Raw genomic sequence first — 17280 nt, 5'->3', positions numbered from 1 at the left:
TTTTTGTTAGAGACTGGGATTACAAATGTGAGCCACCGCTCCTAGCCTTAAAAATTTTTCTTTTTTTTTTTTTTTTTTCTTTTTTTTTTTTTGAGACGGAGTCTCGCTGTGTCACCCAGGCTGGAGTGCAGTGGCCGGATCTCAGCTCACTGCAAGCTCCGCCTCCTGGGTTTACGCCATTCTCCTGCCTCAGCCTCCCGAGTAGCTGGGACTACAGGCGCCCGCCACCTCGCCCGGCTAGTTTTTTGTATTTTTTAGTAGAGACGGGGTTTCACCGTGTTAGCCAGGATGGTCTCAATCTCCTGACCTCGTGATCCGCCCGTCTCGGCCTCCCAAAGTGCTGGGATTACAGGCTTGAGCCACCGTGCCCGGCCCTTAAAAATCTTTCTAATTGGCTGGGCACGGTGGCTCATGCCTATAATCCCAGCACCTTGGGAGGCCGAGGCAGGTGGACCAAAAGGTCAGGAGTTCGAGACCAGCCTGGCCAATATGGTGAAACCCCGTCTCTACTAAAACAGCCGGGTGTGGTGGCAGGCGCCTGTAGTCCCAGCTACTCGGGAGGCTAAGGCAGGACAATCGCTTGAACCCAGGAGGTGGAGGTTGCAGTGAGCCAAGATCACGCCACTGCACTCCAGCCTGGGGGACAGAGCAAGACTCTGTCTCCAAAAAAAGAAAAAAAAGTTTTTTCAAATTTATGTAAGTAGAGACAAGGGTCTCACTATGTTGCCCAGGCTGGTCTTGAACTCCTGGCCTCAAGTGATCCTCCCGCCTTTGCCTCCCAACGTGTTGGGATTACAGGCATGAGCCGCCATGCCCAGCCTGGTCTTTGTATTTATTTATATGGAAAGACTTACAAAAATATAACAATTAAACCAGAATTCATTATACATGTAATAAATCTTGGTTAAAAATGTGTTAAAATGCAGTTAGGAGAGTCCCATAATTTCTGGTTGTTTCATATTTATAAACAGCACAATGGAGAGTGGTGTAACATATCTGTTTTAACTGGACAGGCATGTCTTTTGTTTTAAATAGATGCTGCTGTTCTCAACAATGTAGCACACACATTTGGCCTAATGGACACAGTCAAGAAGGTTTTAGACAACAGAAGGAACCAAGTAGAGCAGGGAGAAGAACAGTTTCTCTATACTCTGACAGGTATGTGTAACTTATCTCTCTTCTTTGGTGATATGCTAATATTCTTGTCTTCCCATTTTCTTGTTGACTAATGTTAGGGTAACTTTTTTTTTTTTTAATAGTTTCAGATTTTGCTTTTAAAAATAAAAAAGGCCAGGCGCGGTGGCTCAAGCCTGTAATCCCAGCACTTTGGGAGGCCGAGACGGGCGGATCACGAGGTCAGGAGATCGAGACCATCCTGGCGAACACGGTGAAACCCCGTCTCTACTAAAAAATACAAAAAACTAGCCGGGCGCGGTGGCGGGCGCCTGTAGTCCCAACTACTCGGGAGGCTGAGGCAGGAGAATGGTGTGAACCCGGGAGGCGGAGCTTGCAGTGAGCTGAGATCCGGCCACTGCACTCCAGCCTGGGCAGCAGAGCGAGACTCCGTCTCAAAAAAAAAAAATAATTAAAAAATAAATAAATAAATAAATAAATAAAAATAAAAAAAAAGCCGCAGGTGAGGTGTATTGATAAGAAACAAAAGAGGCACAAAGGAAATAAAGAAGGCAGTTGACATCATAGTCCCCCTTCTGTGTCTTGTGGAGGATTAAGATGTCTCTTAGATTGCTCCATTAATTCAATAATGTTGGTGGCAGAAGACACAAATTGATCTTTGTCTTTTTCACATTATTGATACTGCTTGTTTGGTAGATATAAATTTAGCACTTTCTCCATTGTTTGTGGTAATCAGAAATTTTGTGTAATCCCAGCACTTTGGGAGGCTGAGGCAGACAGATCACAAGGTCAAGAGATAGAGACCATCCTGGCCAACATGGTGAAACCCCATCTCTACTAAAAATACAAAAATTAGCTGAGTGTGGTGGTGTGTACCTGTAGTCCCCAGCTGCTCAGGAGGCTGAGGCAAGAGAATCGCTTGAACTCAGGTGGTGGAGGTTGCAGTGAGCCAAAATAGTGCCATTGCACTCTAGCCTGGGCAACAAGAGTGGGACTCTGTCTCAAAAAAAAAAAAAAAAAAAAGGCCGGGCGCGGTGGCTCAAGCCTGTAATCCCAGCACTTTGGGAGGCCGAGACGGGCAGATCACGAGGTCAGGAGATCGAGACCATCCTGGCTAACACAATGAAACCCCGTCTCCACTAAAAATACAAAAAAAAAAAAAAATTAGCCGGGCGTGGTGGCGGCGCCTGTAGTCCCAGCTACTCAGGAGGCTGAGGCAGGAGAATGGCGGGAACCCGGGAGGCGGAGCTTGCAGTGAGCCGAGATCGCGCCACTGCACTCCAGCCTGGGCGACAGAGCGAGACTCCGCCTCAAAAAAAAAAAAAAAGAAAAAAAAAGAAAAAAAAGAAAACCTTTAAACCATCAGAAAAATGATATTTGTTAGAAATATAGGCGTTTGGTCCCTTGTCTGTATTATTTTTATTTTTATTTTTATTTTTTTAATTTTTTTGAGATGGAGTCTCGCTCTGTTGCCCAGGCTGGAGTTCAGTGGCCGGATCTCAGCTCACTGCAAACTCCGCCTCCCGGGTTTACGCCATTCTCCTGCCTCAGCCTTCCGAGTAGCTGGGACTACAGGCACCCGCCACCTCGCCCGGCTAGTTTTTTTGTATTTTTTAGTAGAGACAGGGTTTCACCATGTTAGCTAGGATGGTCTTGATCTCCTGACCTCGTGATGCTCCCGTCTCGGCCTCCCAAAGTGCTGGGATTACAGGCTTGAGCCACCGCGCCCGGCCGTCTGTATTATTTTTTCAGATGGTTTTAATCATTGTGTACATAAAGTTTTGTTTTCTGCTTTTTTTCATCGTGACATACTAATATTTTTCTTTTTGTTTGTTTTTGAGACAGGGTCTCACTCTGTCACTGAGGCTGCAGTGCAGTGGCATAGTCACGGCTCACTGCAACTTTGACCTTCCCCGAGCTCAGGTGACCCTCCCACCTCAGCCTCCTGAATAGCTGGGACTACAGGTGTGTACCACCATGCCCAGCTGTTTTATATTTTTGGTAGGGATGGGGTTTTGCCATATTGCCCAGGCTGGTCTCAAACTCCTGGGCTCAAGTTATCCACCCACCTCAGCCTCCCAAAGTGCTGGGATTACTAGTGTGAGCCATTGCGCTCAGCCCTATTAATATTTTTCAAGTTGCTACTCAGTATTATACCTGGACATTCTTCTAGGGATGACATTTATTTATTTATATATTTTATTTAATTAATTTATTTTTTTTGAGACAGAGTCTCGCTCTCTCGCCCAGGCTGGTGTGCAGTGGCGCGATCTCGGCTCACTGCAAGCTCCGCCTCCTGGGTTCACGCCATTCTCCTGCCTCAGCCTCCTGAGTAGCTGGGACTACAGGCGTCCGCCACCACGCCTGGCTAACTCTTTTGTATTTTTAGTAGAGACAGGGTTTCACCGTGTTAGCCATGATGGTCTCGATCTCCTGACCTTGTGATCCGCCCACCCCAGACTTCCAAAGTGTTGGAATTTCTGGCGTGAGCCACTGCGTCCGGCCATTTATTTATTTATTTTATTTATTTTTGTTTTGAGATGGAGTTTCACTCTTGTTGCCCGGGCTGGAGTGCAGTCACATGATCTCGGCTCACCACAGCCTCTGCCTCCCGGGTTCAAGCAATTCTTCTGCCTCAGTCACCCAAGTAACTGGGATTACAGGCATGCACCACCACACCCGGCTAATTTTGTATTTTTAATAGAGATGGGGATTGACCATGTCAGTCAGGCTGGTCTCAAACTCCCAACCTCAGGGGATCTCTCTGCCTGCCTTGGCCTCCCAAAGTGCTGGGATTACAGGTGTGAGCCACCACGCCTAGCCTTATTTTTATTTTTATTTATATTTACTTATTTATTCATTTATTTATTTTGAGATGGAGTTTCACTCTTATTGCCCAGGCTGGAGTGCAATGGTGCGATCTCAGCTAACCGCAGCCTCTACCTCCCAAGTTCAAGTGATTCTCCTGCCTTAGACTCCCAAGTAGCTGGGATTACAGGCATGTGCTACCACACCTGGCTAATTTTGTATTTTTAGTAGAGACAGGGTTTCTCCATGTTGGTCAGGCTGGTCTCGAACTCCTGACCTCAAGTGATCCACCCGCCTCGGCCTCCCAAAGTACTGGGATTACAGGCATGAGCCAGTGTGCCCGGCCACTCTTGGCGTTTTATAGTATAAGTCATTGGAAAAACCAAAGTGTTTTTCCCATGCTCATACACTCAGTATAGCACAGAACACTTCTGTAATCAGATGTGTAGGGGTTTTTCTGCATATACCGAGCAATCAACTCTCCAGTGGACACTGACTGGGTATATATAATTCAGTTCAATTCTGATACTGTCCACCTGGAGATAGCATCAGATCACACAGGTAAGGTGCAGTCTCAAAAGACTGCCTCCCGGCCGGGCGCGGTGGCTCAAGCCTGTAATCCCAGCACTTTGGGAGGCCGAGACGGGTGGATCATGAGGTCAGGAGATCGAAACCATCCTGGCTAACACGGTGAAACCCCGTCTCTACTAAAAAATACAAAAAACTAGCCGGGCGTGGTGGCGGGCGCCTGTAGTCCCAGCTACTTGGGAGACTGAGGCAGGAGAATGGCGTAAACCCGGGAGGCGGAGCTTGCAGTGAGCTGAGATCCGGCCACTGCACTCCAGCCTGGGCGACAGAGCAAGACTCCGTCTCAAAAAAAAAAAAAAAAAAAGACTGCCTCCCATTCAGCCCCAGGTTGTGACCTGTGCTTTTTTTTTTCCAATTAATTGTTGAAGGCAAACTGCAAAATGACCTGTGCTTCTGACCAACTGGCTATAAATTGGGGTTCCCACAATCACCTTCTTGTGTTTGATTAATTTGCTAAGGTGGCTCACAGAACTCAGAGAAGCAGTCACTCAATGTTTATTGGGTTTATTATAAAGGTTATTACAGAGGATACAGATGAATGACCAGATGGAAGAGATGCATGGGACAAGGTGGGAAGGAGAGTAGGACTTCCATGCACTCTGTAGTCATGCCACTCTCAGGAACCTCCAACAATCCGATGCTCTCTGAACCCTGTACTTTTGGGGTTTTATGGAGGCTTCATTATATAGGTATGATTGATTACCTCATTGGCCATTGGTAATCAGCCTACAGCCTCTCTCCACTCCTTGGAGGTTGTAGGGGTAGGGCTGAAAGTCTTAATCCTTCAATCATGCCTGGTTCTTTCTGGTGACCAGCCCCCATCTTGAATCTAGCTAAAGCTTCCCGGATACCGGTCATCTCATTAAGATATAAAGACATTGGCTGGGCGCGGTGGCTTAAGCCTGTAATCCCATCATTTTGGTAGGCCAAGGTGGGCGGATCATGAGGTCAGGAGATCGAGACCATCCTGGCTAACACGGTGAAACTCTGTCTCTACTAAAAATACAAAAAATTAGCCAGGCATGGTGATAGGCATCTGTAGTCCCAGCTACTCGGGAGGCTGAGGCAGGAGAATGGCAGAAACCTGGGAGGCAGAGCTTGCAGTGAGCCGAGATCGCGCCACTGCACTCTAGCCTGGGTGACAGAGCGAGACTCCGTCTCAAAAAATATATATATATATAATATATACGTATATATATGTGTGTGTGTGTGTATATATATATAAAGACATTTAGGTCGGACGCACTGGCTCACGCCTGTAATCTCAGCACTTTGGGAGGCCGAGGCGGGCGGATCATAAAGTCAAGAGATTGAGACTATCCTGGCCAACATGATGAAACCCCATCTCTACTAAAAATACAAATATTAGTTGGGCATGGTGGTGCATGCCTGTAGTACCAGCTAGTCGGGAGGCTGAGGCAGGATAATCGCTTGAACCAGGGAGGCGGAGGTTGCAGTGAGCCAAGATCGCGCCATTACACTCCAGCCTGGCGACAGAGCAAGACTCTGTCTCAAACAAACAAACAAAAAGAGATATAAAGACATTTACTGCTCTAGAGATCCATGTATTTTTAGGAGCTGTGTGCCAGGATCCAGGGTCAGAGACTAAATATGTATTTCTTATTATATCACAATATAACACATAGGGAGCAAAGTGTTCTACAAGTGTAACTGATTATTGGGTGCTTATCAGGTACTAAGTAATAAAGAGGTTCCATTGTGGAACCTAACTTACCAGGGGTCACCTAGGTTGGACTGGACACTTGGGAGAGGGATAGTGATAGGCATATTATAATGCAAAGGTAACCAAGTTGACCGTCAGATGATTTTTGTCCTGGCCCTACCTTTATAATCTTAAGTTAGTCACTTTCCCTCTCTGGATCCCTGTTAAAATGAATTTGTTTGAACTCTTAAGACCTCTTTTAGTTCTGTAATTTTTAGGGACTTCTTCTGTAACTTTCTGTAGACCTTTCTGGGCAACAATCGTAAACTGTGGCTATTTGAGTCACCAGCAAAGTAGTTTTCCAGCCAATGCAGCAAGGCATTCTTGCCTTGAAGGATAGTTTGAAAACCACTGTTTTTTGGAGTGGCCATTGTAGCTTCTTTTTAGGTCCATGAGAGTTCCAAGGGACTGTGCAGGCTGGGCGCACTGACTTATGCCTGTAATCCCAACACTTTGGGAAGGTGAGGTGGGTGGATCGCTTGAGGCCAGAAGTTTGAGGCTGTAGTGTGCAACGATAGCACCTGTGAATAGCCGCTACCCTCCAGCCTAGGCAACATAGCCAGACCCTGCCCCCCAAAAAAAAGCACAACAAGAAGGAAAACAATATCACGACTTGCCTGAGGCTACTTAGTAACAAAACCAGACAGAGACACCAAGTCTCCTGACTCTCAGTTTAATGCTCCCAAGATTTTACTTCCCTCCACACAGTCTTTTCTTTTTTTCCATAGACTTGGAACGCCAGTTGGAGGAGCAGAAGAAACAAGCCCAGGATCACAGGCTAAAATCTCAGACGGTTCAAAATGTGGTACTGATGCCTGTGAGCACTCCTAAGCCTCCAAAACGGCCCCGGCTCCAGCGGCCAGCCTCCACCACTGTCTTGAGCCCTTCTCCTCCTGTCCAGCAGCCTCAGTTCACAGTCATCTCACCCATCACCATCACCCCAGTGGGTCAATCATTTTCCATGGGCAATATTCCAGTGGCCACCCTCAGCCAGGGCTCCAGTCCTGTGACTGTCCACACACTGCCTTCTGGCCCTCAGCTCTTCCGCTATGCCACAGTGGTCTCCTCTGCCAAGAGCAGCTCACCAGACACAGTGACCATCCACCCTTCATCTAGCTTGGCGCTGCTGAGCTCTACTGCCATGCAGGATGGGAGTACACTGGGCAACATGACCACCATGGTTAGCCCTGTGGAATTGGTGGCCATGGAGTCCGGCCTAACCTCGGCAATTCAGGCTGTTGAAAGCACCTCAGAGGATGGGCAGACCATCATTGAGATTGACCCAGCCCCGGACCCAGAGGCTGAAGATACTGAGGGCAAAGCGGTCATCTTGGAGACAGAGCTGAGGACTGAGGAGAAAGTTGTGGCTGAGATGGAAGAACACCAGCATCAAGTTCACAATGTGGAGATTGTGGTCTTAGAGGATTAACTGGGGATCTCAGGGCCAGGAGTTATGTTTTGATTTGGAATTTTAATTATTTGTTTATTTTTATCATTGTCCCACTCATTTCCACATAGGACCCTTTTTAAAAAAAAACAAAACAAAATCTTATTGTTGTAACTGAAAATGTTGGGTTCCTCCCACTCCCTCATTGAAAAATGGACAAAACGAGCTGCCCTTCCAGAAGTTGAGAGTAGGTCATTCAATGTCCTAATCATCTTACACCAAGAAAGTAATTTCTTTTAGGGGAAGTGTCAAGATAACGAGTAACCCTATCCAGAAAGCCATTTACAGGCTCATTTCTCTGTGTAGGCATGTGGTTTTATTCTTGTAAAGATGCATTGACCAAACTCTGGAACACAGATCTGACACTGGAAGGCAACCCATTTGCATGTGGATGCAGAAGGGCACTTTATTTTGTATCCTGAAAAGGGCCTACAGAGGCCAGTACAAAACTCTGAAACAAAAGGAAGTTGACTCTGCTTTGAGGGGAAGGTGGCATGCCAGCACTAGCTTAAAAAGGGAAGTGCTAGCCGGGCGCGGTGGCTCACGCCTGTAATCCCAGCACTTTGGGAGGCCGAGGCGGGTGGATCACGAGGTCAGGAGTTTGAGACCAGCCTGACCAACATGGTGAAACCCCGTATCTACTAAAAATACAAAAAGAAATTAGCCGGATGTGGTGGCGGGTGCCTGTAATCCCAGCTATTTGGGAGGCCAAGGCAGGAGAATTGCTTGAACCTGGGAAGGCAGAGGTTGCAGTGAGCCAAGACCGCACCACTGCACTCCAGCCTGGGCAACAAGAGCGATACTCCATCTCAAAAAAAAAAAAAAAAAACGGAAGTGCTTTGAGAAGTATGGGCAGGGAAATCATCTTACTTCCAGAGGTGCAACTGACACCTCTGGAGATCTCTAAAAGTTAGTACCATGAGTGCCATTTTGAGAAGAGGGTGGTAATAAGTGGAAGGCACATCTCCACAGAACAAGTGGCAGCAGTGGCCTCTGATTTTGCAGAAATGGAAAGCCAAGGCCGGGTGCGGTGGCTAACACCTGTAATCCCAGCACTTTGGGAGGCCGAGGTGGGCGAATCACCTGAGGTCAGGAATTTGAGGCCAGCCACTAAAAAAAAAATTAGCTGGGCATGGTGGCAGGCGCCTGTAATACCAGCTACTTGGGAGACTGAGGCAGGAGAATTGCTTGAACCTGGGAGGTGGAGGTTGCAATGAGCTGAGATTACGCCATTGCACTCTAACCTAGGCGAGAAGAGTGAAACTCTATCTCAAAAAAAAAAGAAATGGAAAGCCAAGGATGATGCTACAGCTGTGCTTTGGGGTTCAAGGTAGTAGCTTACCTTGTTCCACACTTTGTCAAAGCACTCACCCTCCTAAACTAGGATCAATCCATTCATTTGAAACTGTGCAATGTGATGTAAATTGCTCTGGTTCTTGGACTGTGGCTGTCACAGGGATGGGGCTCCAAGGCCATCATTTTCATTGCATGACTCCAGGATCAGGGAGTTCCTCCATCACACCAGCTGCCATTTTTGGTGGGGCCATTTTTTTGGCTTTGGAACCAAAAGCAGCCACTCATTTGGTGCTTCCTCTTGTTCTGCCCTCCATCCCTCAACTCTTAATGGCATCTGTCTCCTGGAACCCACGCTCTTCAGCTTTTTGGCTGATTTGGAGAACAGTGACAGGTGCCTGCCTGCCTTCATCCCCTTTTAGATTCATTTATACCACAGATGTTTCTGTGAGATACTGAGATCATAAAAAGCTTTAGGCTTGGCAGAGAGGACTCAACACCCCCAGGCTTTCCTGAGGCACCAACTAGATGTCTCCTGAGTGAGCTGGACTCCCTGGGAAAGAAGCATTGTCTGCAACATTATATTATAGGAAATGTACCAGGAATGTCAATAATAATGTGTTGGGGGGGAGGGGGTTATGTTTTTTGTTTTGTTTTTAATGTTGTTTGTATATTTAGAGCTGGGCCATTTTCCGTGCTGTGATTCCTTCTCTTTGACCCTCTTCAGTGTTTGGGGCAAGAGTGGACCCTGGTTTTTATTTCTTTGATTGCATTGTTTACTGCACTAGGAAAAATATAGGGATGCAGGGAAACTACAGACAAATTAAAGGAAAAATAGGTCAAAAAAGAAAGCACACACCTTAGGAGTGGGAGTAATTTTTTTTATTAAAGACATAACTTTGACCTGTAGTTTCTTTTTCTTTTTTATTTTTAAGAAGGCATCTATCAGAAGCCATGTTTCTTCCAACAGATGTTGGAAACCCCATCGAGCAAGTAAAAGTTTCATTCTCCATCCCTCAGATGGCTGTATTTGGCCAAAGAAACCCTGTAACATGAGAAGGTTACTCTTTTTTTTTTTCCCGAGACGGAGTCTTGCTCTGTAGCCCAGGCTGGAGTGCAGTGGCGCAACTTCAGCTCACTGCAACCTCTGCCTTCTGGGTTCAAGCGATTCTCCTGCCTCAGCCTCCTAAGTAGCTGGGATTACAGGCTCCCGCCACCACGCCCGGCTAATTTTTGTATTTTTAGTAGAGATGGAGTTTCGCCATGTTGGCCAGGCTGGTCTCGAACTCCTGGCCTCAAGCGATTTGCCCACCTTGGGCTCCCAAGGTGTTGGGATTGTAGGCATGAGCCACCGCACCCAGCCTGAAGGTCACTCTTAAGAATGAGATTTATGAACTCCATACAGTTGTAGATTTCAGTTTTTAAATAGTCTGGGGTTTTATTTTTCTTTTCAAAATATCTAATAGACTTAGCAATCAATGTAGAACAAATATTTGGCCCTTAATATATCTTTAGTGAGGGAAGTAGCTTTTATTTCCTGCTTCTTTAGGTTTTCTGTTGGTACATAAAAACAAAATTGCTATCTAAGACTGAATCTACTTGAATCTAGGAAGGCACATCTCATCCGTATTGTGGTTTGTAGGGACACTTTTCTCTTTCCCAGAGATGAGAGGACCAATTCAGGACAGAAGAGCCCTCGTGAATACCAACATGCTAGCTCAGGTTCCGTTCTTTCCTCCATCAGAGCTATTGGTCAGGGTTTTAAGGTAGTGTGTGCATCATGCTTCCAAAGTCAAGAGATTTCCTCAAACAGCCTGTTTACTAGATGAATTTTCCAGCTGGTGAAATACATGAGCTTTGTTGTTTTCCCGGTCTTCCAATAGCCTGTCATTATTGTTAGATATTATGGCATCTGTTGTTGAATGTGGGTTCCCTTACAGCCCTGGTCTAGATGATCCTAGATGGGGTGAGACATATGCAAGCCATTGGTATGTGCATAAGCAGTTGCAATGAACCATTCCTTAGGCTGACTTGGTAATAGCCATTTATCTTTCTGTTCATGCATTGAATAAACATTTTTAAGAACTATCTATGTGCCAGGCTTTGTGCTAGGCACTGACAGTAGAGAGATGAAGACATAGTCCTTGCACTCAAGGAATTCATACTCCAGATGTCTGGAGTTAAGAAATACGTATTTCCACGAGGCACGGTGGCTCACACCTAGAATCCCAGCACCTTCAGAGGCTGAGGCAGAATTGCTTGAGGCCAAGAGTTTAAGACTACCCTGGTCAACATAGCTAGACCCCATCTCTACAAAAAAAAATGTAAAAATTAGTCAAGTGTTGTGGCTCACACTTGTAGACACAATTACTCAGGATGCTGAGGCAAGAGGATTTTGCTTGGGCCTAGGAGTTCAAGGCTGTAGTGAACTATGACTGTGCTACTGTACTCTAGCCTAGGCAACAGAGCAACACCCCCAGCTCAGAAAACCAAAACTAGGCCGGGCGCGGTGGCTCAAGCCTGTAATCCCAGCACTTTGGGAGGCCGAGACGGGCGGATCACGAGGTCAGGAGATCGAGACCATCCTGGCTAACACGGTGAAACCCCGTCTCTACTAAAAAAATACAAAAAACTAGCCGGGCGAGGTGGCAGGCGCCTGTAGTCCCAGCTACTCGGGAGGCTGAGGCAGGAGAATGGCGTGAACCCGGGAGGCGGAGCTTGCAGTGAGCTGAGATCCGGCCACTGCATTCCAGTCTGGGCGGCAGAGCGAGACTCCGTCTCAAAAAAAAAAAAAAAAAAAAAAGAAAAAAGAAAGCCAAAACTACACATTTCATTATAATTGGTTTCCTTTGTAATCCTATGTATTTTATTTTATGCTTTGAAAAACATTTAAGAATTGGTTCATAGGTTTCAGCAGACTGCCAAAGGTACAAACAAGCAGCTCTCCTCTACTGAGGTACTGAAACAAATGCTACTGGGATAAGTGCTGTGTGTGATAGGGCTATTGGCTAGGAGCTGAGAGAACAAAGCATGAAGCGCCTAACCCAGCTTAGGGGTGTGGAGGTGGGGTCAGCAAATAAGGGAGATCTTCCTGGAGAATGCATATACCTAAGCTGATTTAAGAGAGACCACTTTTGGCTAGGTTTATTGTACTGGTTGATTTTCAAGTAATTGGGCTTATTTATTCTAGAGAAAAAGTCTTCAGTCTCTTGCTTCTGCCTGCAGAGCAAGGCAGAGTCAGCAACACGGGCAGTCTCTCCACTGGAGAACGCTGAGTCATGCATGGGCTTCTCCAAGTTTCCATCATATGGGACCCAGTGTTGAATCCAGTGCAGGACTGGAGTCTAGCTGGCAAAGGGTAAATGCCCCAAGCCTTTCTGCCATATGGTTTCCACGAAGGCCTGAGAGTCAACTGTACCACTGTCTTGTGTTGGCCATGTCCCTGTTTAGTCCCTGCCTTGTTCTCTTCCCTTTCTCAATTTCCAAGCTCCACCCACTCCTAAAAATACCAGTCATTCTGAAGTAAAAAATGGACAATAAACATGAATATTCAAGATTCAAAGCCACTTCATATGAAGGTTCTTTCGCACCTCTGTCCTTATAGGGAAGGAGGACCAATGTTAATCCAAACATCTGGAAAATTAATATTCAGTTCAGGTAGTTTGTACACCCACTAGTAGCATTTTATCCCATTTCATGAAAGGCATTAAAGGTAAGACTATGGTGGAGAGTGTTGATTATGAAGATAGTAAAAGTCAAGCATGAAATGTGGAATTAGTAGTCGAGTTACAGCATCCAAGTTTTAGTACTATCAAAGAGATGGAAAGGACAAAGGAAAGGTTGAATTCAGAAAATAAGGCTTGAGGTTGTGATTCACCTTGGGCAGTACTCCTGAGGAACTCGTCCTCTCTGAGACATAATGTCATACACTACCCTAGCTCCTGCATTTTGAGACAACTCTCCTAGTACAATTGATCACTTTCCTGGAGGTGCAGCACATCCCTTACTCCAGGATAGTTCCTCCCTGGGAAATCCTCCCTGGGAAATTTTTGTGTAGTCTGAAACGTACTGCCATAACAACCAAGGTTGTCAGGGACCTCAAGGGTGTGGTGTAATTATGTTAGACTTGGACTTTTGGTTGGGCACGGTGGCTCACACCTGTAATCCCAGCACTTTGGGAGGCCGAGGTGGGCGGATCACCTGAGGTCGGGAGTTCGAGACCAGCCTGAGCAACATGGAGAAACCCTGTCTCTACTAAAAATACAAAATTAGCCAGGCATGGCGCATGCCTGTAAATCTCAGCTACTTGGGGGGCTGAGGCAGGAGAATCACTTGAACCCAGGAGGTAGAGGTTGCGGTGAGCCGAGATCGTGACATTGCACTCCAGCCTGGGTAATAAGAGTGAAACTCTGTATCAAAAAAAAAAGATTTGGACTCTTTGTCCCTAGAATTTCTGTTCTTAGGCAGCCCTATTTGAGCCCTTTCCAGGTTTCCTTCCCAAGTCCTGGAATACCTTAGCCCTGAGTTAGGCAATTTGACTTCCTCTAGAAGGTTCTACTTGCCTCAGACTCCCGTATCCAGACACCTACATCATCCTTCTTCTTTAGCTCTTTTGGGAACCATGATTTAGTTCCCAAATTCTGCCATGTTAGTAACTTTGCCTTCCTGCCATAGCAGTAACTCTTTCAACTCTTGAGATGATCATCTCTTCCCAACTAAAGTAATGCCACCCCCAGGACCCAAACCTGAGCATACATTCATAGACCGCAGTCTTCACTAACTACAACAACCTTGCTGACACCGTTAGTCACCTGAATTGAAGCCCTTTTGCGATGTGCTTACATAGTGACATTAGGCAAGTTCCCCTAAGACAAACAGACTCTAAAAAACTATCTTCTACACCTGATTGATTACCCCTGGTCCATGGCCCCAGGCTTAGACATACCTTGTTTTCCTGGGTAACTTACTTCAGCCCAGTATGAGTAACAATACATAAACACATGGATTTATTTTTCTAGTTTGAGAACAAGAATGAACAATAGGTTTGGATCGCATATAATGGTAAACCTGAGGCTGAGTGAGGACCCAGAGAGAGCTTCCTCACTGGGCTTTGTAGGAGATACTCTAAAGAAAGCACACATAGAAGGAATTTACCTGATTTCAAAGTTTCCTTTTTTTTTTTTTTTTGAGATGGAGTCTCACTCTGTCACCCAGGCTAGAGTGCAGTGGCACGATCTCATCTCACTGCAAGTTCTGCCTTCCAGGTTCACGCCATTCTCCTGCCTCAGCCTCCCTAGTAGCCAGGACTACAGGTGCCAGCCACCACACCCGGATAGTTTTGTTTTTGTATTTTTAGTAGAGACGGGGTTTCACCGTGTTAGCCAGGATGGTCTCGATCTCCTGACCTCATGATCTACCTGCCTAGGCCTCCCAAAGTGCTGGGATTACAGGTGTGAGCCACCACGCCCAGCCTCAAAGTTTACTTAAAAAAAAAAAAGTCTCTGATATTTTCTTTTTCTTTTTCTTTTTTTTCCTTTGTGAGACGTAGTCTTGCTCTGTTGCTGAGGCTGGAGTGCAATGGCACCATCTCTACTCACTGCAACCTCCACCTCCCGAGTTCAAATGATTCTCCTGCCTCAGCCTCCCAAGTAGCTGGGACTACAGACACACCCCACCACGCCTGGCTAATTTTTTGTATTTTTAGCAGAGACGGGGTTTCGCCATGTTGGCCAGGATGGCCTCAAACTTCTGGCCTCAAGTGATCAGCCCGCCTCAGCCTCCTAAAGTGCTGGGATTACAGGCATGAGTCACCACGCCCGGCCCTCTGATGTTTTCTTAAAGATGTCTATACATGTCAGGCGCGGTGGCTCAAGCCTGTAATCCCAGCACTTTGGGAGGCCGAGACGGGCGGATCACGAGGTCAGGAGATCGAGACCATCCTGGCTAACACGGTGAAACCCCGTCTCTACTAAAAAAATACAAAAAAAAAAAAAAAAAAAAAAAAAAAAAACTAGCCGGGCGCGGTGGCCGGCGCCTGTAGTCCCAGCTACTCGGGAGGCTGAGGCAGGAGAATGGCGTAAACCCGGGAGGCGGAGCTTGCAGTGAGCTGGGATCCGGCCCCTGCACTCCAGCCTGGGCGACAGAGCGAGACTCCGTCTCAAAAAAAAAAAAAAAAAATAAATAATAAAAAATAAAAATAAAATAAAATTGGACCAGCCTTCCAGAGGCTCCTTGGCTTCATTTTCCCTTGGCACTATCTCCAGAAATCTTGTTTGTGCTCCATTTTTCTCTCAAGCCTATTGTCTTAGATTGAGATGGTACGCTGTTCCTTAGTACAGTGATACTCAGACTTATAGATCTCATGTATCAATAAAACAAAACATGTCTTGGAGACCAAGACGAGCTTCCCAACATTATATTTTGTGAAATAAGGATTTTCTTTTAATTGCCGAATCTAATTGCCATTTTCTTTTTATTTTTTTTTTTCTTTGAGACAGGGTCTCACTCTGGTTTGCCCAAGCTGGGCTACAGTGGCACTATTTTGGCTCACTGCAGCCTCGACCTCCTGGGCTTAGGTGATTCTCCAACCTCAGCCTCCCAACTAGCTGGGACCACAGTCGTGTGCCACCATACCTGGCTAATTTTTTTTGTATTTATTGTAGAGATGGGGTTTCGCCCTTTGCCCAGGCGGATCTCAAATTCCTGAGCTCAGGGAATCCGCCCGCCTCGGCCTTCCAAAGTCCTGGGATTACAGGCGTGAGCCACCGTGCCCGGCCGATCATGTGATTTTCTTTTTCTTCTTTTTTTTTTTTTTTTTTTTTTTTTTTTGAGACGGAGTCTCGCGCTGTCACCCAGGCTGGAGTGCAGTGGCCGGATCTCAGCTCACTGCAAGCTCCGCCTCCCGGGTTCACGCCATTCTCCTGCCTCCGCCTCCCGAGTAGCTGGGACTACAGGCGTCCGCCACCTCGGCCGGCTAGTTTTTTGTATTTTTTAGTAGAGACGGGGTTTCACCGTGTTAACCAGGATGGTCTCGATCTCCTGACCTCGTGATCCGCCCGTCTCGGCCTCCCAAAGTGCTGGGATTACAGGCTTGAGCCACCGCGCCCGGCCTTCTTTTTCTTCTTTTTCATTTTTTATCTCATTTCATCTTGCAACATTGCCATCATTTGAAAAGAAAGGATATGTTGACATCAAGGAGGTAAGAAATAAATAATCTCAGGATAAAGAAAAGTTCTCTCAACTGAATAAATTTAGCTTTATGCAGAACTCATTACATGCCGGGCCTCGTGGCTCTGTCCTGTAATCGCAGCCCTTTGAGAGGCTGAGGCAGGTGGATCACTTGAGGTAAGGAGTTTGAGACCAGCTCTGCCATCATGGTGACACCCTGTCTCTACTAAAAATACAAAAATTAGCTGAGCATGATGGCATGTATCTGTAATCCCATCTACTTGGGAGACTGAGGCAGAAAATCGCTTGAACCTGGGAGGCGGAGGTTGCAGCGAGCTAAGATTGCGCCACAGCACTCTAGCCTGGGTGACGGAGCGAGACTCCATCTCAAAAAAAAAAAAAAAAGAAAAGAAACACTCATTACGTTGTCATTACCTTTCTCACTTCTTGGAGGACAAGTGAAAATTTCTGCTCTCACTTCTAAAGTTCCAGTCCAATTTTTTTTTTCCAGTCGAATGTTCAAGGGTCTTTTAATGGTGGTTCTTTCTTTGTTCATGTTCTTTTCTGCCCTATGTGTCTCTAACAGTGTCCCTTGAATATGCACAGCCATGAATTCCTAGTGGCTTAAGGCCACTTGGCCCAGCTGCAAGTTCTTTCTTCCTTTAGTCTGGTTGTTACATTGCTCTTTTCATACCTCTATTCAGAGATTTATAAAACACCTGCACATTAAAAAGCCAATCATCAATTTACCTAATGATTTTGGTTTCCATAGTACTTTTCTTTTAACATCCCACTAAGCTAGTTAAACTGTACATTTAACTTCTTAACGCAATTGTTGGCCCCACCAGGTTTTCATCTGTAAAATGTGGGTTGACATTACTAGGGAGAATTTTGAAAATGAACGAGATAACAGATTAATTCAAACATTTACTTAGCATTGGATTTAAAGATTTATAATAAAAAATGTTTTTTGTCTTTTTGTTTTGTTTTGTTTTTTTGTTTTTTTTTTTGTTTTTTTTTGTTTTTTTTTTTTTTTTTTGAGGCGGAGTCTCGCTCTGTCGCCCAGGCTGGAGTGCAGTGGCGCGATCTCGGCTCACTGCAAGCTCCGCCTCCCGGGTTC

The 17280-nt window shown here is 46.0% G+C and overlaps 1 protein-coding gene across 9 annotated transcripts in view; it reads left to right on the top strand.

Annotated features, from left to right (window-relative positions):
- GMEB1 (glucocorticoid modulatory element binding protein 1) overlaps window positions 1–8360 on the top strand; it is a 49898-nt gene extending 41538 nt beyond the window's left edge. For 7 of the 9 annotated variants that reach the window (XM_074014685.1, XM_045376491.3, XM_074014678.1 and 4 more), the window contains exons 9-10: window positions 1036–1158; window positions 6982–8360. In XM_074014685.1, the coding sequence (XP_073870786.1) occupies window positions 1036–1158; window positions 6982–7682 (824 nt within the window). In that variant the 3' untranslated portion in view covers window positions 7683–8360. Of the gene's footprint in view, window positions 1–1035; window positions 1159–2979; window positions 3104–6981 lie in introns of those variants that run through there. The other 2 variants (XM_074014689.1, XM_074014692.1) reach the window with 2 other exon arrangements.
- The last annotated feature ends 8920 nt before the right edge of the window (window positions 8361–17280 follow it).

Source organism: Macaca fascicularis, chromosome 1 (genome assembly GCF_037993035.2).
Source record: "Macaca fascicularis isolate 582-1 chromosome 1, T2T-MFA8v1.1".
NCBI lineage: Eukaryota > Metazoa > Chordata > Mammalia > Primates > Cercopithecidae > Macaca > Macaca fascicularis.
The sequence above is the reverse complement of the archived record's forward strand: the minus strand, read 5'-3'. Positions and strand labels throughout refer to the sequence as shown.